General features: G+C 41.0%; 1 protein-coding gene across 2 annotated transcripts; it reads left to right on the plus strand.

The window, feature by feature from the left end:
* The first annotated feature begins 1,598 nt into the window (after positions 1 to 1,598).
* maml1 (mastermind-like transcriptional coactivator 1) lies at positions 1,599 to 26,079 on the plus strand. Of its 2 annotated transcripts, none has more exons than XM_067518419.1 (6): positions 1,599 to 1,941; positions 2,656 to 3,159; positions 13,695 to 15,083; positions 18,640 to 18,903; positions 19,647 to 19,779; positions 20,546 to 26,079. In XM_067518419.1, exons 2-6 carry the CDS (start codon positions 2,830 to 2,832, stop codon positions 21,565 to 21,567), a joined length of 3,138 nt encoding a protein of 1,045 aa, XP_067374520.1. In that variant the 5' UTR covers positions 1,599 to 1,941; positions 2,656 to 2,829; the 3' UTR covers positions 21,568 to 26,079. The 2 variants fall into 2 exon arrangements, with proteins under 2 accessions (XP_067374520.1, XP_067374521.1); XM_067518420.1 differs by having other exon boundaries at positions 2,862 to 3,159.

Below are 26,079 nucleotides of genomic sequence, written 5' to 3' on the forward strand. Positions count from 1 at the left end.
CTGCAGACTTATCATTCATTTTTCTCACTGCATTTTATTGAACTACAATTTTAATTTACTGTAGTATTTTAGTTTTTGTTTTTACTTTCATTGAGGTGTAGATTGTTAAAATATAAACTAATGCAATACTGATGTGAAATAAATGAATGACATTTATTTCAATTAGTTGTACTGAACATAAAACACAACCCTAATACCAAACTAGTAGTAACAGAAAACGTATTCTTGCTTTAGATTAATATAACTAATAGATTTATGTTAAAAATTGTTAAAATTGTTTTTTTTAATTTTGTCTTATAAATGTATTTAGTGTGCTGCAGATTTTTTATTCTCAGTAAAACTATTTAATAAATTTGCTCCTACAAGTACAGTGTAGAACAGGGCATTTACATTAGTCCTTATCCTGGTGTTTTGAAAACTATACGATTCTCTAAAACTTTATTTAGAGCTAGTGGATTTTGGGCTAATGATAACTTAACCTTGCATGTGTTAATGCCTTCATGCTAGCAACAGTTGTAGGGAACATCTTCAAATTTTGAGAAAATATCCACTTGGATTCAAAAATGAGCTGATTAGATTTTGTGGGTCAAAGGTCATGGATACTTTTTTAAAGACATTTTCTCCACTGTATGCAAAAGTTGTTGGAACTTATTTCCACTTCTAAAAAGAGATTTGTCACATGTAGAAAATATCAATATTAGTGTCTTAATAAACATTACCTATATAGTTTACATTTAACTTAAAAGTAGTTGACCTGACTTTCAGGAACCCTGCAAGTCACCCTCAGAAGCTGCGAATCCATGTATTTTAGTGTATACACATTCCTTCCTGCTTTGAGAGTGGCTATTCAACAAGTCATGAGCAATTTTACAATTTCATTATTTTCTAATTCCATTTTCTGGTGTTCACATATTTAATTCATTTTACAATATTGGTTGATAATTTTGCATGTGTGTAGCCTTTAATAATTGCTACTAACTAAAGGGTCAGTTACTGAATACACTACATCACAGTAACTAGTCAGGAGTCAGGTTTTTAAAGTGGCTCTTTTGTTGAATTTGTAGAGGAATTAAACCCAACAAGACCTGGAACAGTTTAAATTTCTTGCTAAAAAAAGAGGAATACATTAAACAAATGTGGACTAGACTTGAAGATTCATGTTAGTGACAGCATCAAGTCAGGGATTAAAATGTTTTTGATGACCAGAGACATAACTTTCTTGATAGAGTATGTGTTTATACAGTAGCCTACATTTTACTTAGTTTACTTTACTTTACATAGTACTTCAACTTCAGTAACAAATTTGTTGTGTAATTTCTTATGTTATTGTAGTATATTGATATTTGTACTTTTACTTGGGATTTGTTCCTCTAAAAGTATTAATGTAATACAGATATTTGACTTTAGAAAATAAATCATAACTGTGAAATAAAAAGGCTACTTTTTAGTGCGTGTGAGCTATGATTCCAGGATCTGATTGGCCTACATTTCTGCAGTCAAATTTGTCGTTAGTTCTGTCGTTTTTTATTGGGTGTCTGTGCTGTCAATCACCACTGGGACAGGGGCAGGACCATTTTTCCTGACGCTGATGGAAAAAAAAGAGAAAGTTTCCAAGATGGCGGCGGAGACCTACCTGTCCACTGGAAAACAATAGAGGGACACAGTTAGCTCGGTCTCGTTGACGATTATCTCCTTTAAAACGGCGCACAACCCGGCTTAGAGTCGGCTGTCGGGGAGATAATTCGTGCTGGTACTTCGGGAGAAGTAAATATAGAGAAGGATGCTTTATTTAAACATTTTAGGCTAGCCACCTAGCTAGCTATCTTTAACGCTACCCAAAACATAGCGTTAGCAGGTAGCGGCTAACGGCTACGAGGAGGCGGAGGATCAGCTGTTTGCCAGACAGATGCGGTAGAAGGAGAGGGCAGCTACACTTTCACAGTAAGTTAAGTTAATCCCTAACATTAACCATGATTTTCTGGAAACGTGTGGCGGTTTAATTGTTGTGCATGAAGCCGCGGTGTTGGATAAAACAATATGTTTATTAGCTGCCAAGTTTGTAAAGAAGCCGAGCGCTAGCCAGCTAACGTTAGCTCATACTAGCTAACTAAGTAAGCTAAATCCCTAATACTTGAACAAGATAGTTTGATGCAAGTTGAATCCCCGTTACGATGCTCTCAGTGTAATACTGGCATTAACAAATACATAGAAGTGAAGCTAAAGCTAAAGCTGGAGCCAGCTAACTTTAAAACAGCCTGATGGTAACAGCGGCTCAGGTAATCTGTAAGGAATAGTCGAAGCTCCAACTTTGATTTGGAGTGGAGGAATGTGCTAACTTAACTTAGCCCTGCAGGAGTTAGACAGCTCGGTGTCTCATTGATTGAAACTGAAATGTAGCATAAATGTTTAGAATGGATTTGCTTAAAAAGCTGCGAGTTTTGGTTTGGAATAAATGAAAGGCTTTCTGCTTTTATTTTGGAGTTAAATTTAGACTGTTTGTGGCTCTAATAAGACTCCAGTAGTTTTGTTTTACACAGCAAGTTAAATCAGCTGTTGGACATTAAAAGGTGTAAAGCAAACATCTGGGTTACAGTCAGTAATCTCGGGAGGCTGAATGGTATTACACCCCAAAACCTTAATTTTCCTCTCCGGCAGTGATTGCCACTGTGACTGAAGGCCATTAGCAAGACAAAGGTCGCCTCCATGGAGCCAGCACAGGAGTCTTTGTAAAGAGTGAGGGGGGTGTATAGACGCCCAGAGTGAAAAAGAGCCAAATTCAGCATTTTATGGACGAAACCTGAGCCGGGAGTTTACTACAAGTCTTTATTGATGATGGCGGATTTTGTTACACCGCGACACAGCGCGGTGATGGAGAGGCTCCGCCGGAGGATCGAGCTGTTCCGGCAGCATCATAACAGCTGTGAGACCCGCTACGACAACGCGACGCTGGAGCGACTGGAGCTGGAGAGGCAGCAGACCTTCGCCCTGCACCAGCGCTGCCTGCAGGCCAAAGCCAAGAGGTCCAGCAAGCACCGGCAGCCCCAGCCCAGCAATGACCAGGCCAGCCAGAGAGCGCCGGGCAACGGTGGCGGCAGCGCGGAGCTCGGCGAAAGTGGAGGAACGGCGACAGAGCAGAGTCGGAACAGCACCCTAATAGCGGTAAGTGACGAGTGGACACAGGCTGTACGTAGACAAACACACTCCAGGTTAAAAAGATCTGAAACAGTCCACATATTCTCCATGACCAATAAAAGGTCTTGATACACTTTCCAGTGTTTCCTGTGGATCAAGAAGTTTAGCGTGGGGAAAGTACAGGGAGTGACAGAACCCAGTGAGGTGGTCAGTGCCTCAGGCTCTGTGTTTTGCTTCTTGCCAATTAATTTTTCGGGGCTTGTCTTAGTTAAAGTCATCATTCTTTCAAAAGAATGTATTAGTTAAAGTAAATGTTGTGGAGAATTAGAGGATCTGCTGTAGCTGTTGCATCTACATCCTGCTTCTTAAATATGGTGACCGATGGTTGGCCAGGATTCACGCCACCTAATGAGTTCTCTTCATCTCATACTTGTTAACATACATAACATTGTTAAGTGACTTATTATCCTCTGAATCTTCATATCTTTAGGGGAAATTGCAGGCGCAGGGGACACCTTTTAGAAAACGATTATGAGAAATACAGACTATTATGAAAATCACTAAGTTAATGTTTGTCAAAGTAACATCAAATCCACTGAATTTGTTATGTTGGTATCATTCCGGGTTTTAAAAAGATGAGTAGACAGAAGGGAGGAGAGATGTTCTGGCTTTGTGATACCATTTTGAGATGAACTGCAAGTATCTCATCCTGTCACACTTGTAAAACATTGTTTAGCTATTCAGGTCAAAATCATTGGCATTTTAAAATGATAGCGTGTTGTCAGATTTTTTTTTCACCTTCAAAATGCATAGTTTCTGTTAGTAGCTAGCTCTGAGTGGGAGCTCTGTTCGTCAGAACACTGTCACCCATGTGTGCTGCCTCTGCAGGGGTTTCTAATTTGCCCAAACCTTTTCCATTTACCTCCATTGTTAGTTGTTGTCTGTGCACATGTGGTGAAATGACGACAAATTTCACAGAGTTTACAAGTTGGTGTAGCCCTCTCTTCTGCTAAAGGAACTTTGGTGGAACACTTGACGAGTAACCTGGAACTTCATATAATCTGGATATAATCTTGTTCTGCTTTATCTTTCCACTGTGTTATGTAAAGCAAGGATTGGATGGGGGTGCGAGTTGTAATCTGTTGTTTAGCTCACAGAGAAATTTTTAAGACTTCATGTAGAGAAATATTTGCCAGTCCCGCAGAAATGGACCCCCCCCCCAAAATGAACCATGTGGATGCACACACAGGCTTGAGTCATCCAGTGGGTGGTGCATTTTTGTGGGGCTTTGTGTGATTCTTGTCAGCTTGTAAAAGGTGAATAAACCGTAAAACACATTGTACAGACCAAAGTTATTGCTATGTTGTTGTGTTTGTAGCACCACCTCCTGAGGGATGCCAAAATTAAGCTCCCAGATCTTGTCTCCAAAGCCTGGGAGGACAATGGAAACAAAAGCAGAGCCCAGGACAACAAGTACAAGTTCAATTATGGGTCATTAACTTCCATTGTGGAGAAGACCCAAGTGTAAACAAGCCTTATTAAGTGGCAGCCTGAATATTTTCTGAAGTGGCTCAGTTAAAGCTGATCACACTGGTTGAAGCTACTGGTCACTGCTGTCCTTCAGCTTGTTTAGTCTGCATGAAAGCGAAACACTGGTCAAACCACTGCTCTGTGTCCGTGTGCATCCTCTGTGATTGACAGAGGAAGTGTTGTTTTGTGGCTGCTCTTGTTAACTCACGTGACCTTCGTGTTTCCCATCAGGGCCCGTCTGTGCGGCTGCTTATGGTTGCTTTAACACGCACACAAACTGGCTGGATTCTACTCCTTTATCCTCTGCAAGTGTCTTTGACTAAGGCACCAGTCCTGAATCAGCTCCAAACCCTGACCTTTGACCACCTTCCCAGTTTTTATTTGTATTTTTTTTGGAGCTTATTAACAGAAAAATGTATAACTACCTCAACTTTTAAAGGTTTTTTGGGCTTTTTTCTATCATAAGATTTTATCAGTTTAACTTTCTGATTTGTATGTTTAGACACTATAAGCTGTTAAGGACTTGAATTAAGTTTTTGTTACTAGACTTTTTTGTACAGGCTTAACACTGTCTCAGAAAATAATACATTAGAGCAACAAAATATGCATTAACTTATATTTCGCTTCAAAGAACCACATTTAAATATTTTGTTTAATTGAGGTCTTCTAAGTATTGAGATTACCAGGATATATGATAATAAATCTGGAAAATTTTATGAAAGGTCAAATATGGCATCTTTTTGCACATTGTTGCTCACATAATTATTTGTATTCAATATATTTGCACATTATTCCTCTGTTTATTGTTTGATAGTTTCAGGTCTGCAAAACTACTATATAGCAATGTATTAATTTACGGGAAACTTGAAAATAATCTTGAAAACACAGGTACTTCTGTTAGCAGAAACTCAGCTGTTAGAAAATCAAGGAGTGGAGTGTAACAGAGGCCAAAGTCCATCTGATATCTGAGCAGGGTGAGACTCCTGATGGGATTTATCTGCTTTTAAACTGCAAATCGCGACGTCAAACAAGCTGCAGGTCTGGATCAGAACCATCCACCTGATTGAAACGTTCTAACTTGCCAAATGATTCCTGTTCTGTATTCTCATACATTTCTGGGGCAATAACTGATGGTCCACCAAAAGCTTTTAGAAGGTTGTGACAATAACCATTGTTGTCCCAACACTCTCTGTTGTCTATTGAGGAGGTTTGTTATCTTTTAGAATAATCTAGTCTCGACTTGAATGTGTGGCTTGAGCTAGATTGTTTAATTAGAATTTCTGTGAATGTAAAAGATGTGAAATTGTAGTCTAAAACTATTCAGGTTATTTCCTCTGCTGACACTGAGAGGCACAACATCAGTTCTGTGAATTTAAAACAGGTATGTGTGCTGTCGCTGTTTAAGAAACCTGCACATGCGTTGGCTTTATTAATCAGCAGGCTGGAGTAAAGGTGGTTGCAGCAAGTGAAGACAAATGAATAATGAAAAGTAAAGAAAAGTCATGTTCCTATAGTGAAAATGAAATGTCAGGCCTCTCAGCTCTCTTCCGCTCAGTTTGTGCACAGGGTTGACATTAAAAGAAACTAACACTGCCTTCATTGACACTGTAGTGTTAGCTTCGTGCTGCAATGTGCTGCTTCGTTGCTGTGTTCAGGGACAGTACAGACTGCAGGTCCACTGAGTTAGCATTCAGAGCCTACTATGCAGATACGATTGGAAGTCTTTTTTTTTATAATTCCTGTTATGTTTGCAATAAAGTAAAACAGGCTTGATAGTGATTTTTGTCTTATTCAATACTGGGGAACAGCATATAGTTTTATTAAATCAATTTTTGAATTATATTTTGTCTTTAAAAATGTGAGATTGAATTTTTGGCCTTATTGCCCAGCGCTGTAACAGTGAAAAGACAGTGCTAACTACTTACTTTGTGGTATTTGACAAGTCACTCTTCTCGATTATAATGTTGTATTTGTCCTCTCTGTTCACCATCTGCTCCAAGACAGTGGTCCCTGCTGTGTTCCCTGTTAGCTGGTAGCAGTAGCTTTAGCTGCTACTGTTAGCAGACTGTAACAACGGGTGTGTTTGTTTTTAAGTCCTGTTTAGCATGAGTTGTTGGCAGATGAATAGTTGCTCCGTGTTACCAAGATTCAAGGGTCCTAACATGGAGATGCAATGTTTCAAAATCAAGCTCTTCTGTAGTTTGTAAAGGAGTAGAAGGTTGGAGCCCAGGATGAGCCCAGGCTTCTCGTGCAGTTTAGTCATGGGAAATAAGAACCACCCAAGTTTTCATCTTTTATCAAGCAGCAAAGAAGTTGCAGCACAGTGAGTTAATTTGCCTTATTTTACATCACGCATCACATCACTCGTTACTTAATGTGTCTGTTATTGAGATTCAGAGAATCTTACAATTTCCAAAGGGAAACTGTTTAGCATTGATACAGCTGCTCAATGTATCTCGGGATTAAAAGGTTTGTTAAAATCTTCTCTTAAAATCTCTTCAAAATCTTTTTGCGTGGGTTCAGCAGCAGCTAAACTATATTCAATAGAAATTTGGACAAATTGTTGTCATTTGAGAGACTTATTTATTTTTTATTTTTTATTTATCTAAAGTCACTTAGTCTAGCATCTGGTTTTATTAATTAAAATGAGGGAAGTACCTTGTCATCATAATGCTGTAGTACTTAACGACATCACAAGCCGGAGCTTCCAGAATGATGATAGAGAAACTGAACATGACTTGGACCTTACAAAGTGACAGCTGAGTGTCCATACGGTTGGGTTTCCATGTTTGGCCCTATTCTAGTTCTTGTAATTGCACTCACTCATTTTTTTGTTGTTTATTTTCATTTTTTCATGTCCAGCCAAATACAGCAAACAAAGGAGTGCTTCTTGCTGCTATCAGAGGTCTGCATGTTGTTTCCTTTTGCGCATACACTTGCTTGAAGGTAGGTTAGATAGAAGCACAGATATACAGTATACATGTATTCCATCCTGTGTATTTGAGGCTTACAGGCAGTGTGTTAAGCTTTTCTCAGCAAGGACAGACTGACAAACACACTAGAGTCTTGAGAGGTGACTCAGTGTGAACAGAAACCCCCGACCGCCCCCTCACAGCTGACTCATCACTCTGCTGGTGCTGAAAACTGTCAGGAAACACCTCGCTCCCTCTGCTCAACGTTGACAGTGTTGCTGCTGGACGAGGTAGTACTAAATCGCCCCCGCACTGTAAATCGGATGTAGACAACTGACAATCACACAGGCTGAGAGACTCACACATTCCTATCATTTGTGGACTTGCAGTAAGCTACAACCAGCAGGGCAAAAAGATTAACAGTAGAGCATCCTCATGTTTTACTTGTTGTTTAATGGCCATCATTGCTGTTGCTGGTTAAAATGTTAGGATTCTGTGTGAATTACTGCATTCTCTGAAAGAGCTTTGGTTATTAGGTTCAAATGTGCAGAATTGGCAAAAAAAAGACATTATTTAGTCATTGTGCCCTAATTGATAGTAATGACAATTCTAGTAAAACACTTGGTGATACAAATGTAAGTGATCATATTTTTTATTTGTGTATTTGTGAATTACAAGATGAAACCTTCTACTTAATAGAAGTAAAATCCTGAAGATCAATTAAAGGCAGATTTTAGCAGTTGTCACACTGGAAAAATATGATGCAAATTCCCCCTTAAAGATGAAGATTTTCACAAAATCAATTCACAGTAATGATGCATGTGATAATGTGCCGCAGTGCATCTGAGTATGCACACAATTTGCATAGTGACACAAATACAATAAACTTGCCTTAAAATGTGGGCAAAGAGCAACAGAAACCAACATATAGAGCATGTGCTACACTACTTTTTCATATCCACTAACATGAACGATATCTGTGGTACTGGCCAGTAATAATAATGTAATAGTAGTAAAATGTTTAGAGATACCACAAGGATTTAAGTGCTTGAAACACAGTAGGCATGCAGAAAGAATTCAGTCACACTATGATAACCTGCTATAAACATACTGGATATTTTGAATTTTTGTGGCAAAGCAAGATCCACGAATTCCAGGATGAGTCATTCTGAAGATTTCACAGATTGACTAGGATGTTAAATATGCAGACTGAGTTGTTTTAGCCAAAACAAAGGCTTTCAGTATGTTTTAACCTGCCTTAGATTTTTCTTTTTTTCTTTTTCCACCAGAATGTTATGCTGTTTGTTATTTAGTGTGACAAATCACTGCTGAGGTCAAAGATCAGTTAGTCTTAAACTTCACAGTTTTGTTTTCACGCCTTCCACACAGAATAAATTGTGTAATTATAGATACATTTTTACAATTGGTCTGTTAATCCCACAAACTCATCACAACTCTAGCCTGTGTGTGCCTGTGTTAAATGAGAGTGAATAGCCAAACTCAGTGCTGAATATTATTGTAAATGCCAGGTGCTGCTGAACATATGATGGTTGCGTCTAGATCTCTGGAGTAAGTGGAGCGTGAGGTGGAATACTGGGGGCTTCCGTGTTTCCATCCATTATCTTTCGCTCTGTCCGTCTATCCACTCTCGAGCACTGGTTGTCATTTAGGGCTGCTGGGCAACAGACCCAGTTGCATGAATGAGACTCCTGACAGGTCAGTAAGCGTCTGCAGAAATTTGTTTTACTGTACCAAGGCTTAAGTATTAACAGTATTATCAGTAGGGCCAGCAAATTGTGTAGCAACAATCGTAGTAGTCGTAGTTGTATTGCAAGTTGTAGAAATTGTAGTAGCAGCAAGGATTTTATTGTAACAGTATTAGAAGTGGCAAGAGTTTTACTAGGAGCAGTAGTATTAATAGTAGCAAGAGTTTAATAGTAAAGTAAGAAATGTGTGTGTTCATTCGTTATATCACCAGTAGTAGCACTTGGTGATAGTATAAGTTATAGTATTAACAGCAGTATAAAAACAGTAATAGCAGAATCAGTTGTAGTAGAAACGGTTACAGTAGTTTCTATAATAGAAATTGTATGTGTTTAGTAGTAATTAAACTAGTAAATGTAGCAATAGTGTTATAAGTTGTATGTAGTAAGTAATATTACAAGTGAGTACTAGGAGCTTGACTTGCCAGAGTTGTAGTAGTCATAGTTGTGTAGCAGTTGTATGTGTTCTTTCAGTCCCATCAATGGTACTGTTGCATTAATGTCAGAATCAGCAGTGTTACTGGTATCAGATGACAGCACTAACGTTTTATCTGTGAGGTGAATAGACTCGGATACCCAGAATGACTGTGATATGGTCAGCACAAAACCCCCACCCTCTTCCGCTATTGTAACCATGACAATCAGTAGGAGGAGTCAGACTTGTATTTCAGGTTTATAGAGCAGAGTGAGTCACCAGTTTCCTTTTCCTCAGAGACAAAGTACTCTGTCTCTGTCTCTCTTTGTCTTTCACTGTCTAGCCATCCTACTCCCCCCCCCCCCATATCTACTACTACTACATTGGCTGTAAAATTATGACAAGCAAAAGCTAATTTCAACTGTGGGGGGAGTGAAGCAGAGGTTATTTAAGGTGTAATCTGTTGTGGAACAAGTATTCAGGTCTTTGTGTTAAATAAAACCACTATCAGTTTCCACATACACCAGTACAGTTAAACTTCTGTAATCAATTAATATGTTGATCAATTTATTGTGGCAGCTGGTTACTTTATATACTGCTAAGCATTTTCTTTTCTTTCCTTTCAGCTGTTCCCTTTCAGGGGTCTCCACAGTGAATCATGTGTCTCCATCTAACTCTGTCCTCTGCATCCTCTTCTCTCACACCAACTAACTTCATGTCCTCCCTCACTACATCCATAAATCTCCTCTTTGCTCTTCCTCTAGACCTCCTGCCTGGCATCTCCAACCTCAGCATCCTTCTACCGATATATTCACAGTTTCTCCTCTGAACTTGTCCAAACCACCTCAATCTGGCCTCTCTGACTTTATCTAAAACATCTAACATGAGCTGTCCCTCTGATGTCCTCATTCCTGATCCTGTCCATCCTCGTGACTCCCAAAGAGAACCTCAACATCTTAAGCTCTGCTACCTCCAGCTCTGCCTCCTGTCTTTTCTTCAGTGCCACTGTCTCTAAGCCGAACAACATCTATGGTCTCACCACCGTCTTGAACATCTTTCCTTTCATTCTTGCTGATAATCTCTTATAACACAACACACCTGACACTTTTCTCCACCCATTCCAACCTGCCTGCACTCGCCTCTTCACATCTTTTCCACACTCTCCGTTGCTCTGAAACGTTGACCCTAAGTACTTAAAGTCCTGCACCTTCTTCACCTCTGCTCCCTGTAACCTCACTGTTCCCCCTGGGTCCCTCTCATTGACACACATGTATTTTGTCAATCTGAAATGTAGTACTATAGCATTAAAAAAACAAAATGCAAATAGTTTTAGTAGTAGTATCTTAAAAATCTACATAAGAGCAACACTTCAGTATATCTGCTCGGTTACTTTCCACCACAGGTGCCTGTGCTTTTCAGAAGTCTGGTATGTTTTGGTTAAGAATGTGAAGGCTTCAGTTTTTCAGAAAGCCGCTGTAATCACTCTGCCACATCCTTCTCTTAAAGCGTCTGCACACCCACTGGTCTCTCGTCTCATCTCACTCACTAGACTTCTGTTCTAGAATAGAAATGAAATTGAAACACTGCTACTATACATCGTCTGTTTTAAAGCTGAAAAAGAAAAAATTAAGAGTTCTTAGTATTTGGCCAACTGATCCTGCTGGTCTAAACAACTTGCCAGGATTTACAAGCTGCTGGTCCCAATGTGTTGCTGACAGTTTGGCACCAGTCAGGCTCATCAGAAAATTCTCAGCATATTTTAGGGGAAGATGTCACCTCTGCTATTCATTTTTTTTTCTCTACCACTGATGTCTTTCTCTCAGGGCGGCTTTATTTTTCTTGAATAAAAACCCACTGTAGGAATGCTCTTACTGACTTTTTAAGCCAGATACTGTCAATGTTTAACCTTTTAATAATGAATTTGTTAATGTGAGGGTCTTCAACCATTAAAGTCTTTTAGATCAGCAGGATGTTATGTTATCTCATAGTTTCTAGCCATTTACCATTTTCAATTAGTTTATTGCTAAAAGTGAGCTGTAGTTTGTGTCAGCCCCTCTGCCAAGCAAAGAGATGAACACAACAAAAGAATGTTGGAAGAATACGCAGAAGAAGCATAAGCAAAGCTAGACAAATCAACGAAACGTAGACATGCAACTAGCTGAGAAAAGAGAAAATGTGTACATACTGAGGTTAACGGGTTTAGATAAATGCAGTAGCATTTCACACCAATCAGTTGTAATATTAACATTGATGGTCTTAATAATTTTAGAGGACAAGGGTCAGCATTGTCATTCTGAGCAGTTGGCAGAGTCACAGCAAAATGTGATCCACTGTGTACAGAGGTGGCAGAAGTACAAAAATACTCAGCTCTACTTCAAATCTTTTACTCGAGTAAAAGTACTAAGAAAACTGTATCTGAAGCAATACTGATTTAAGATAATCATGACAAAAGAAGTATCAATGGTCGCTCTTTCTAAAGGTGAAGCTGATTTTAACCACTTTTTGTCCTGTCAGGTGTTAACCCCAGATTGTTCCATCAGCATTTATTAGGTGATCATATTTTAATAAAAACATTTAATATAATGCTTTTATGGTAAAACCACCAGGTGGTGTTAATGTTGCAAATGATTGGTGTGTGCAGTTGTGGATTCATGCATCATGTGTATATATTGTGTATATACAGCCTCCTTTTATTTTATTTGTCAAGTAGTTTAGTGTATGTGTGTGTGGTATTTAATGATGCCGTACAGTACAAGAGCTGCAGCCGGTGAGTGTTTGGCATTTTGCCTTTAAACATTTACTTTTCTCAGTATTTGTGGATTAGTTTTCTGTTGACTGACTTCAGTGCCAACATAATATACAGTGTCATGTTCTGCAATTGTTGTGGGAATTTGGGCTTTTACAAACTCCCTGTATTTACTACTTTTAGGCCAAAGTAAATAAAGGAGTAATTCTACACGTACATTGTATTCATGTTGGAAAATAAAAGTATAACCGGCCTTTAAGTTGTGGACTATATATTGGAAGAGCTACACTAATGAATAAAACAAAGAAAAAACAGCTTTTTTGTGATTGGGCTCAGAAACTCTGTATTAAACTTGTAGCTGCCTATATTTACCTGCTGGGACTTCTGCAGCTGATATTTGAAAACCATCTAATGAAACCATGTGAGGATCAGCTGATGTGCTTTGGGTCGAGGAGTGCAGAAAGATCAAATGTGGTGGGTTGCGTGGCAAGCAGAGTGGACAGATCAGATCTGTTGACGCTCTAAGGAAGATCTTTGTTATGTGTGTTATGTAAGCCTGCCAGCAGCTGATTGTATTAAAGCTGGGCAGCTTTTTATTCAAACTGCTGCTGGCTGCAATTTCCACAAGTCAGCTGCAGCTCCCCCTGCAGCTGCAAACAACCACTGCACATGCTGAAATAGAAAAGCTGTCATAATTCCGCAGCTGCCTTTGTTACTCAGCTCTCCCAATTAACCTCAGTTCCACATGTAAATACCTAAATCAAGGCGTTGTGAATCAGTTGGAAGCAGCAGTTGGAATAATGGGTTTAAGTAGTTTTGCAAAAATGCCAAACGCCACAGTTTCAAGCTTTGAAGATGATAATTTGTTGGTTTGTATGACAGTACACTATGGCCATACACAAAACAATAAATTAAATTAAGTATAATAAACTAGTTGGTTCTGACAATAACATTTAATGTAAGCCCTGCAAACTCTATAATATTGAACCCATATATTTAAATTTTTAGCAACAGCAATATACAGCTGTTAGTGAGTGACATGTTTTATAGCCCTCTATGTTCACTGACAGTTAAAGAATGAATTTAAATGTATTATATTTCTGTGCTCTGCAGTAGAATTGGGGTTTTATTTGGAGTGTTAGTACTTTATAATGTATAGGTATCATTGTTAAAATGGTTTTGTTTTATTCCTTCAGTTGCAGGAGACGGTGAAGAGGAAGTTGGAGAGTGCTGGTTCTCCACTGGACAGAGATCAGGTCAATGGTTTCACTGACAGTTTCCCCCCCAACAAGAAGGCCTGTCTGGACAATGGCACCACCAACGGCTCCCCATTAGACTCCAAACTAGGGACCAGTGACTTGCTAAACTCTAACGGGACCCATGGACCTGCTGGGGACTCTATGGATGTTGGCGCAGAGCCAGGTTCAGATTTCCACCGGAAGGAGATGAAGCAGGAGCCCGACGACATGATGCCCATCATGCCACCATCAGGAGGCAGCAACAGCCTATTCCCTGACCTCAACCTGAATGATCAGGAGTGGACAGAGCTGATGGAGGAGCTGAACTGTTCTGTGGCCTACGAGGACATCCAGGACATCCTCAATGATGGCTTTGAGGATCGCAAAGACCCTCTGGAGCTGGCATCGACCCCAGGTGGTGGGGGGGCAGTGGGAGGTGGAGCAGCAGGTGGTGGCGGAGCCCAGTCATCACAGGGCCTACTTCTTCCAGATCTATCCAGCGTTAAAGCAGAGTTCTCACCAGCTTCGGCAGCCTTCGAGCAGGACTCGTGCACCGGCTCCCCTCATGTCAGGTCCACTTCCTCGGGACCTCCTCCTCACCCTACGAACTCCGGGCCTCCTCCTCATCCCACCAACTCACCTGTCACCTCCTCCTCTGCCTCCTCCCCAGCTCTGCCGCCATCGCAGCCAGCTCCTCCCCCACGGCAGCTTCAACCTCCCCCAAACCACATTCTCCCTCCAGGCCCCCAGGTGCCAAAAGACTTATCCCCTGCCCAGCAGCTCCAACAATTGGCCGCCCAGCAGCAAAGAGCCCAGCACCTCCATGGCCAGATGCATCACAAACAGCAACAGCCGGGGGCCAAGTTCCACAACCAAGGACCCCACCCCCACCCTCCACCTTGGCCCCAGATGGCAAACACATCTCAGGGCCCACTAGGGGGTGCATTTGTTATGGACAAGTCCACGAGCCCCTCTCCGTACCCACAGGACTACAACCCTAATGCCCAAAAGCAGTTGCTGATGCCTGGTCAGCCCAACAAGGGCTCTCCCAAGGCAGGGGCCGGCAGCTACATGCCAGGGCCTGGTGGGCACCCCAACATGATGAGTCACCCCACTCCAGGGCTGCCTCTCAGCCATCCACCAGCAGCTGGAGCTCAGGCCCCAGGGTCTATGCTGAGCTACAACAACACAAAACCCCTGTCTCACTTTGAGGCAGGGCCTGGGCCGCCGCGGCCCACCAACACCCAGAGCCAGAATAAGACGGCCCTGCTGACACTGCTCAAACAGCAGCAGCAGATCAGACAAAAGAACAACATGAACTTTCGCCAGCACATACCACACGCACAGGTAAGAAACACGTTACATAAAATAACAGCCTCAAGGTCAGTTCCCTTGCTCAACTCTACTTAAACAGCAGCTCAACTAATGTTTATTTTATATTATTGTGATTTCAGAGCTGTTTATTCAAAAATATTAGCAGCAGAGTTACTTGGGGTTCTATAATATGAGGCATAAAGATTGTGTTGTAAGCTAGTGTTGGTAACATAACAAGGGTATCTAGAGAAATTACCATTAGCCATTTAAAAACCTACTCTAAATGGGGGGTGGCCAGAGGATTCAGGTGAACTAAACATTAAACCCTAACCAACAAAAAAGGACTAGAGCCAACATGAGGTTTACTGTGGACTTGTGTTCAGTTGATGTACACTCAACTAGGTCTCTGCAATTAGGCCAAATTGTAATTTTGGATTCAGGCATACTGCATCTTTGCTGTCTGTGTATGTCAATATGTATGTTTGTTGGAGCTATATTTTATAATTTGTACAATGTTGCTTCCACAGATGGTTAAACAATCATGATTTTTAACTGGGTGATGGAGCAATTTAAAAGTGAATTAATCTTATTTTCACCAGGTTAATCCACTCTATTAGTTCTATTTATGGTCACACACTGTAAGTCTGCGTGGACTAAGAATTACGATAGTTTAAGCCTTTTTTTCCCTCACTTTTTATATCCATACAGTGTTGATACAAGATGCAAGGTGATCTTAAATTGAGTTGACCAGTGTATTACCTTGTAAAATGAAGGCTTTGCGTTTCTGCTTGAGCAGGTTGAACTGAACTGTAGCATCTGTGCTAACAATGATACAGCAATAACAGGACTAGTCATAGATTTCTGCTCTGCTTTCATAACAAGGTCAACAGCACATTCCTGCACTGTAACACACTCTGATATTGCTTCAGTCCTCTGATCTCAGTAAACAAAGAACATCTGGGGTCTTTCAACCTGTTCAGGACTGAATGCTAATCACACAAATCAGAGTCGCTACCTTTCATATGTATTTGCTGAATAAATTTGAGGCATTGAATAAATAAACTCACAAGGATACAGTGGAGTAATAAAGTTCAGCTGTCTGAACTGTGACCATGGCTGGTTCAGACTCCTGTGCCAAAAACTATTGTATCAGTGGAAAGAAATGTAAGTTGTCTTAAGGTTTTTGGATCAAGAGAAGACCTCTAAAAGACACTTTATTCCTCTCTGTTGTTGCTGTAGTTGTCTTGGTGTGTGAACCTGCTGCTCAGAGCAGGAAAAATTGTGCAAACATTTGCAGCAATCAGAGCTTAAATTAAAACACTGTCAGTGTGTTAGTGCAGAAAAATGTCCATGAGATGGATGCAGCTGTGCAGTTTGTACTATCCAACGACAGAGAGCAACCATATGACCTCATTTCATTCTGGAGAAAGCTTTAAAGGCACAACATTGTTTTCCAAAGAAAGACTTGCTTTAAAAGTCCTTCCAGAGTAAGTTCTTACCAAAACGACTAAGTTGTGTTTCACACATGCAGCACACAGCGGGAGATTGTGATTGAGTCTGAAGTGTTCTCTCAGTAGAGACTGTAGCTTGATTTCAGGGAGGTCTCGATGTGTACAGGCGGCGAGACCTGTGGAAAACATTGTTTTGAGCCGAGCATCTTAAAGATGTAAAAAGACTCAAAGAAACACGTCTTTCACTAGCTTTGAATCCTCCCAACAATTCTGCAGCCTGCTTTATTCATGCACAGGATCACCCTTATAATCCAGACTTTGTACTACGGGGCTCACAGAATAAAGTCAGGATAAAAAGCCAATACATATCTCAGGAACGTTTATAGCAAGAACAATCTGCTTGTGTTCATTGGCTGATGACTATTAAGAAATTGTCATCCAGTAAAACATTTAAAATACAGGAAGTTTCAGTTCAAATATAGTCCTTGAAGGTGAAGAATCTTAGTGAGGTAGATAAAGAAGAAGAACAGCAGCCTTTATTGTCATTATTACGTATTAGTCGAAATTTACGCTCACTTAAAGATGTGAAGTTGTTGGTTGCAAATGCTGGTTTTAAAATGAAGCAATAGCAGATATATTCAGTTGACGTTCAAGTAAGCAAAATGTTGGAAGTGTTCAAATGTTCTTTGACTTCTAAACGCTGACAGCAGCTAAACGTCAGTTAAAGTCTAGGTACATTTTTATTTTTTATGATGATGGAGCTTCAGCTACGTCATCCTCTGTCGAGTGAGCACACTAATAGTGGAACTTGTGGCCTGGTGGTGGTGCTAGAAGAAAGGTTGGAAAGTCTGTAATATCATGAGGGGTCATCTTGTGTGCACCACAGTGGACGTCAGATAAAGACCAGCACAGATCAGTGTGAGGCTCTGTGGTGCTAAATGGAGGTGAAGTCAGGCTGCAGCAGGGCGGCCTTTTGTTCAGCTGCTCTGCTTCAGACCAGCCTGGGCCCCCACACTCCTAACATCCACAGACTGTGTGTCTGGGTCAAGCAGCTGGTTGCTAAGGCTTACACAGGGAGAGGGGGGGTAAAGGGAGGCAATGACAAAGCAGCCTTTCATATTCTCTCTGTCTGTATTTAAATATAGCTGCTCCTGCCAGTGTTTTTCCTCTCAGCCGACTGAACGCTCAGTTCTCTTTTTCTTGCACTTTATTAATAATAATTATCACAACTGTTGGTTGCTGATCCTCTTACTAAAATTTCTTTACAGTACCTCTTATTTTTTTTTTTACAGCTATACATCTCATAACCACCTGTTTTCTTTGAGCGCCACCATTAGGTCACCATTGAACATCACGTTTATTTTCACCAAATGAAGGATAAGAGCTTCTAATGAATCTTGTCAGTAAGGAATTCTGCAGCCTCTAGAGCAACCTAGAGGATCAGAAAATGTAGTTGTGGTGTTTTACTGTGCATGAAGTCTCTTGTCTCTCTCTGTGTTTGACAAAGGGTGCGGAGGACTTTCATTAACCTATTACCTTAACCTCAACCAACACCACTGAAAACATAACCGGCACTTTTAAACCCCAGTAGTCCTGATCTTAACACTTTGACCATGTCACTAAGTGCAGAAATGTGTTTCTGCAAAGACAATTGAGACAATATTCTGACTTTATATTTACTGTAGCTCAGTTGGTAAAGGCAGTTGTCCAGGAACCACAGGGTCAGTGGTTCGATCCCCAGCCCTGGCTATATGTTGTGTCTCTGGGGCAAGACACTGAACCCCTAACAGCCCATTCCCCTCCCCAGCTGTGCAGTGCTGGTCCAAGCCTGGTAGAAATATGGGAGAGTTGTGTCAGGAAGAGCATCAAGGGTAAAAACGGTGCCAAATCAACATGCGGACAATGATCTGCTGTGGCGACACTGAATTCACGGGATAAGCCGAAAGGACAAAAAAAATAAATACAAAAATATTTACTGCTTTGTGAATTTTGGTTTATAACGTAAGAATATAAAAATATTTAAACTAATTTCTTCTTCTAATAATGGATGTTGACAAGAGTATCACTAAAACACTGTGCAAATGAGGAAAATATATTAGGAAAAGTGAATTAATATCTCTTAATACATTTCTTAACAGGACCAGAACTCCTACCCAGCTCCTCCACATGGCCCAGGTCCCGCCAACACTATGGTATCTGCACCGGGAAACGGCACCATGACAGCCCAACCCGGGGCCAACCCCATGGTAGGTAACCATGGTAATGCAGCATACCTGAGCAGCCAGGTGGCGCTGAAACAACAGCAGCAGCAGCAGCATCAGCATCAGCATCAGCAGCAGATGCTGGAGCAGCAGAAACAGCAGCAGCATTACCTACAGAGACAGCAGCTCATGGCCGAACAGGTATGTTGACCTTTCAAAATAATTTAATATAATAATAATTATAATTATAATAATAATTATCATAATAATAATTAATAACAATAAAAAGAAGAGTTCACTCTTGAGACATGGTTTTAACAGTTTCCCCACTGTAAGTGAATGAAGGTGACGTTGGGGACCAGAACGAGTGTGAAGTTTTGTTGACATTTTGTTTGTATATATTTGCCGTTATCGGGTTGTGGAGACATTAACCAGCCAATAATCTTAACTAAACCCCCAATCATCTTACTACCTGTTAAAAGTTACATCTGCATATTCCTGAGCTGCACGTCATGGTGGAAATCGGAATTATAATTATTTATGGGTCATGTTGTACTTTACACAAAACCACTTGAACCTTGAAAAAAGGCTAAAAACCAATACAGTGGAGTTTTCTGTCTAATAAAGGATGGTGTCACATCTAACGTGCATCAGTGCTCACAGTACAACATAAACCTGTACTGTGTTAGTGAGCAAAGACCTCTGCATTGGCTAAAGTACGTACCTACCAAGTCATGGCTACAAGCGATGTGCACACAGCTGCAGGGGAAAAGACACAAAGCCCTTATTAGGAAGCAAGATCTTCACAACTTTTTAATAATGATGTGAAACATTTAACAAACATTTGTAACTAATAGTTCCCAATTGACGTTTCTTGAGAAAATCTCAGAGGTTATTTACCAGATTAAATGTCTTATGAGATGTGTGTTTGTCTGTCCATCCAGGAGAAGCAGCGGCAGCAGCAGGACCAGCAGCTTCAGAGACACCTGACCCGCCCTCCCCCTCAGTACCAGGACCAGCCAGGTCAATCAGCCAATCCGAACCCTTTTCCACAGCAACAAGTCAACCAGTTTACAGGTATGACAACAGGATTTACTCTTGCAGTCGACCAATCCCGGAGCTGATGTGTGGTAAAAGACATATTACAGTTGTATTTGTTGAACCTCAGAAGGAGCCTCTGCTGTTTGACGGCATGAATTTCACGACATTCAAGACAAATATTTTTCTGTCTCTATGTAAATGATGCTCACCACTGATTTGAATAGAAAATATGTGTAGCCGTAGTCTGTTTGTGCTTAGCTCACATCAACTGCTGTTCAATGTTACCTTCATATCTGCTACAGTAATCCATCATCTCTTTTTAATAATACAGTAGTAATACACTTATCACTTACAGCTTCGACTTATATTTAGTCAGAAGCATTGGTCACGATTTCAGACCGATGCTTCATGACTTATTGATGTCATGTTTTGCAATTTTCCCCTCAAGGCTGTGCCTCTACTGCTGTAGTTTGTGCTCTCACACATTTCTTGTGATCAACCTTAAACCCCCCCGTCTTGCATAAAACATAGGAATATACCCCAATAGAAATAGACACAAATAAATAATAAGCTTTTCAGATTTTGAGATAAATGGTTTTGACAGTAACCTATCAAAACATATTGAGCATGAGTTCAGTGAAAATTACAAAGAGAGTTTATATTTAGTTTGAATAAATATATGACAACACACCAAGAACAGCTACAGGAAGAGAAGATGACATTACTGGACGTAAATGTTCAAAACATCCAACCTATTATTAATAGTCCACTGTTTGGTCTAACTGCTGCTGTTTCTTCACAGCTTCCTCTCAGCCACTGGGCAGCGTCGGCCCTATGGGAGGCCCCACTCCTGGGACGCAGCGTATGTTCCCTCAGAACCAAGCAATGATGGGTATGAACATGGGTCAGGCTGGGGGTCCGACAGGTGGTGTAGCTCCACCCACAGTGGCAAATCAGGCTGATATCAGTCTGCCGCCCTGTGGGGGCAGAGCAGGTGGGGCCGGTGTAGATGTCCAGCAGGTCCTCTACAACAACATGAACCTTCACTCAAATCACCCACCCCAGCAGGCCGGCCTGCAGCGCCAGCCTCTGGGCCCCATGAGTGCCTCTTACAGGCATAACCTCATGGCCCAGCAGCAGCAGCACCTGAAGGCGCAGCCCAACGCTGCCTTGCTCAAACAGCAGCAGCTGGCTGCCGCTGCCGCCCGCATGCCAGGCATGGGAGCCAACCTGCCCGGCTCAATGCCCGGCAGCATGCAGGGTGCACAGAGCACAGCCTGGCAGCAGCAGCTCACCAACCAGCCCCCCTCCAGTACTGCTGGACTTCAACCCAACGCCTTCAACAACCCCCCCAATGCCTTCCACCTGCAGCAACAGCCTCGTATTTCCAAGATGCAACCGGGCGCTGCACCCTTTGGTGCAAACCCAGGCGGGCGTCCAATGGGAGGTCTGAACCCTGGGCAGCAGATGATGCAGACAAATATGGCTGCTGCTCAGCCGAGGGCGCCACCCAACCCTCAAAGCCTGGGCCAGCCAATGGCCAATCAGCAGCAGACTCAACAACAAGCCAATCCTGGTCAGGCAGTCCTTGCTGACTTGGTGGCATTCGGACAGCCACAGGGTAACGGCCGCCAAGGACTGCAGTGTAATCAAGGATTCCAAGTGAGCAGGACTGCTAGTCAGCAGCAGCAGGTATCGTTTGGTTACAACATGGCTTCAGGGAGCTTTGCCGAAGAGAGCGAGCTGGTGGATTCCCTGCTTAAAGGACAGAACGCCCAGGAGTGGATGGCCGACCTGGACGAGCTCCTCGCCAGCCATCATTAGTTATTGCACCTGCAGCACCTGAACCCTGGGAGGCTGCACTGCTGAACCTGCTGACAGCGTTCTGCCGCAGCCATGTTGGAAAAAAGTATTTCTGTTTTCAGGCCAACTGCAACTTATCTGTTGATAGAGATCCAGATAGGAGGTTGGTGTATTAGCAATAGCCACACCGCTAATGATAAGAGTCAGTCTGCAGGTATCAGTTTACTGTCTTTGAGTTCTGCCCTCAACGCCTCCCTGGTTGTAAGCTCATGAAATGACACTACATCAAGTTCTTTTCTATCTCTGTAGATTATAATCAATCTATAAGCCAGCTGCCAAATCCATTGCAATGCAATGAAGGAACATGGGGAAGTTTGGTATTCTGCTGGTTAGAGACACGTTTAAAAAAAATTAAAAAAAGAAAAAAAAACAGGCTAAAGATTAGTTCTCAGACTTGAACTCTGGAGGTCGAAAATAAATTAAAATCCGCTCACCCACTGTTAACTAATAAAACCAGCTCAGTCACAGAGGAGGAGGGAGCTGACATTTCATCCTCTTACATGAGGAAAACGCCACCAGATTCTGTTCAGAAATCTGTCAATTGAATGATCTATTGCTCATTGCATAACTCCACACTTGATAGAACAGGACCCTTTATCTAATTTATCACGGTCTTCTGGTAAGTTGGGTGTGTATTATATATTTCCCACTTAGTAGGATTCTTCTGTTTACATTACCCATTTGCTGCCTTCCAAAATAGCTCAGTGTTTGATGGAAGACAATGGCAAAAGTACCAGGTAACCAGTTCCCAATATACTGTGTGTTGAACAGTTGACACTATTCATGTTGGTGCACTATGTAAGAAGAATAAGTTAAATTAACAAAAATATATCATGAAAGCGATGTCAGCTTTTGGTCCATAACATGACACAATGAGGTTTTCCTTCACGCTGATGGACAAATCCTTTAAATCCACGAGTGATAGCTACCTCTTGTTGTAAGGTGTAACTTCAGAATGCAATCAAAGGAATTTTCTTCTGCACATCACCAACACTACAGTCACAAATCCTGCAGGTGAAACTTGGAACCAGAAGCGGTGGCTCCTTTTCACTGTGAAGTCGCCGCAGACTGAAAATGTTAGTTCGTAGATCTGCTGTAGATCTCGGGGTGTTTGATTTGTTCTAATTACTGAATGAAAGTTAAAAGAATTATATTTATGTACTGTAGCACATGTAAGCTGAGCTTTTTGGTTCTGTTCTATCTTGTGTGTACATTTGTAAATGAGCAACAGGTCTGAGCTGTAGCAGGAAGTTACACACTGCAGTGTTTTTTGAAGACTGGAGACTGAACCGAGAAGTCAAACTACTACTGAACTGGCGGCTTGTTGCCAAACCACTGTTCCTACCCCCCAGCCCCCTTTTACAAGTTGATTCTTTTACTGCGAGAACTCAATGTTTTCTTATTTCTTCAGTAGAGATGAAGCAGAATCGCTCCACAAAGGACCAGGCGTGTTTTTTCGTTTTCAGATTACTGGTGCATTTTCTTCCAACGCATCCTACTGGGGTTTGTAAAATCTCAGAGTAAGATTTAGCTCCTTTCTACAGAGCTTTTAGGATCATATTACAGAGAAGAAATATTCAGTGGCCACGAGGTACCGAGGTGTGGGAATCAGTATTAATGGTTCATAGTCATAGAAAAGCATCAGTTATGGCCCTGTCACACCTTTGTTTGGAACATTGCAGCTTTCACACAGAACCAATTGTGACCATAGAAGTTCTTTTGATATTCTGACTGCTTTGAGAAGTTAAGCTTTATCTTGGACAAAACTTAAATACAATAAACATCTCCTCCATTTGTCACAATAGCAGGCACCCAAAGTCAATAATGTCAAAACCCTGTGATGTTTTCAGATGGGCTTCTGTTGGAAGAATTTGAGAATTCTTTTTTTTTTTCTTTCTTTCTTGGAATTAAAAGCATTCAAGGGATATTTCATTCTCCCACACATCAGCAGAGGCTTTTTGTTCCTTCAGCATAAAATCAACTCTCAGAGCTTCTCGAGTCACTGGAAAAACAATCCATGACATTGTCTTTGCCTTTAATTATTTCATGTTGCTCTGGTGTTACTGTAAGATGCTGGGACAGAAACAAAAAGCAACATGAAGCATGAACAAACAAGCTGATTTTCATATTTTAGGCAAATATTTGGAAACATACGCTAGTGTGAAAACAAAAGTAAATATTTAAATATCTGAAATAATCCAGTGTGTTTTGTTTATGGAAATAACCGGCAGTAATGCTAAGTGATTGTTTGTTCAGGGTTTATTCTTAGTGACCTGGTGACTGCTGCCTGATGTGTTGGCTGAATTTCTTTGGCTTCAGATCAGGTGACAAGTTTCAGTGAGTTCAGGGTTTTTATAATTACTTTAGGGAAAAAAAACGCCTTCCCTCGTTATCATGTTCACATTGGCTTCAGACCCATTTAAAACTTCATACATCTGCTCGCTTTCACTTCACATCACTTTAGAATTTATTCACTCAACAAATAATTGCTTTTGATATTACACTGATACAGCCTCACCTAGTCATAGCAAATGTGGAAAAACTGGTCCTCATTTAAATCCAAATTTTAAAGAAAACATTCCAACAAAGTCACAGGCAGCACTGCGAATCCTGTTCACAATTTTTTTTTCTCCAACATGTAAATGTTCCCATCATTTCCTTCACCACACAAACACTTTTTGTGTGAGCAGAGATGCTTGTTCATGCCTCATACAGAAGCTCATTCTGTGGGTCAGTGTAGCTGATATTTCAGCCAAGTGAAAAAATGGTCGTACCAAAGCCATTAATGGTTACAAATTCAGCTCAATATAACCGATGTTAGATATAAAATATTGGTTGGAAAATCCAAGTCAGTCAAAACTTGAATCTCAAATTCTTCACCTGTAAGTCACTAATATCAGTGGGATGTTGCTCAGCTGTCCATGAGAACTTGGTTTTGAATGTGCACTGATGCACACAGATGACATATTGAGTCATGAAGCATTCAAATCCTCAGGCCTCTGCTCAGCTGACAGTCAGGTTTGAGGTTTCACGTTGTTGTTTTTTTTTTTCCTCAGTATTTTAAACTTTTATGTGACTTTTCTGTCTGTGGTTGACATCATCGTGGTGATTAAATGCAAACAGCCACCAGCAGCAGCCTGCGATGAAAGATGGAGCTTTGGTTTCTGTGTTGCAGTCCAATCACTCTTGCTGCATGTTGTAATGCTGCGTTCCAGCCAGATTGGAAAAGTGAAATTCCCAACAAGTTGCTGTTTGTTAATATAACTCAATTGTTACACTGTGTGCCCTGAACACTGCCTGTCAGGCTGTGTAGCCCCCCCTGAAACCTGCTTCCCCAACCAAATGTTTTAGATCTTAGATTGTTGTGGAAACAACTGATACTGTCCTGATACTGTTCAACAATGGAAGCATATGTGGTTATGTTTGAAGTATACTTGATATTTACAAAAGCAGACACGCAGTTGTAAAAGTTCTGTCTTACAGACTCACATAAGATGATGGAAAAGTACAGTTTTATCTTGTAGCCACCAGGATAATCAACCACAAAAAAACCCAAAAACGGGCAAAACAACGAGGCAGTTGGAAATTCTAAAATACTGTCTGTCCCCGTGTTTGACTTTAAATGTATGTCTGAATGTAGCCAAACCTTCAAAGTCTAATTTGAAGTCAGGTTATTAGCTCCTTGCGTAAAACTCTTAACTATGCAGATGTTCATTCACAATTTAGCATTTTGTGATGTTAAAAACGACTGGTCTCAATGCAGTTACAAGTTAACTGTCCCTGTGCAGGATTCAAATACTTCATGTGATGCTACTAAAAGTCTATCACCAAATGTGAACTATTCCTTGCTTGTCGAGCTCAGTGAAACATGTTCTGGACGCAGCATTATATCTCCCATAGCAACCCCACAATAACCAATCAGACTTTGTTCAAATAAAGGAGCCGACTGCTGACGGTGGCTTGTAGTTGCATCTGGTCGCAGTGTCGACTCGTGTTCTTAGTCACTTTACGTCCATTTTCATTTTTACTGTTATTTATCATGTGTAACTCCTCTGTTGTCCTGTTTAAGGCGGATATTTGACCGGGTCTTCCTCTATAAGGTGGAACTGTGGCCCAGTTGTTCTATCTACTGTACTGTTTTGTCTCCTTCAAAGAACCATGGTGTGTTTAACTTGTGTAATTATTGCTAAACGATGGCTTCTGGGCTGGTCTGTACGTTTTCATCCAAAACGCTGCCCAGGCTTCAGCCTCCAGCTTGGCTCAGCCTGCTCGGGGTTTCTGGGTTTAACTGTTGTGAACGGGCTCTGTGTAAATGCTTATAAATATATTTTTTGTATGTATGCCTTTCCTAATGATATGGAGAAGATAGATGTTATTTTTATATATTGCTGCGGATTTTTTGTAAGTATTTTATACTTTTGATATGGTTCTCTGTAAAATGAGTATTATGTAAATATAGTTCTTTAGAAACAA

Source organism: Channa argus, chromosome 10 (assembly GCF_033026475.1).
Source record: "Channa argus isolate prfri chromosome 10, Channa argus male v1.0, whole genome shotgun sequence".
NCBI classification, from domain to species: Eukaryota; Metazoa; Chordata; class Actinopteri; order Anabantiformes; family Channidae; genus Channa; species Channa argus.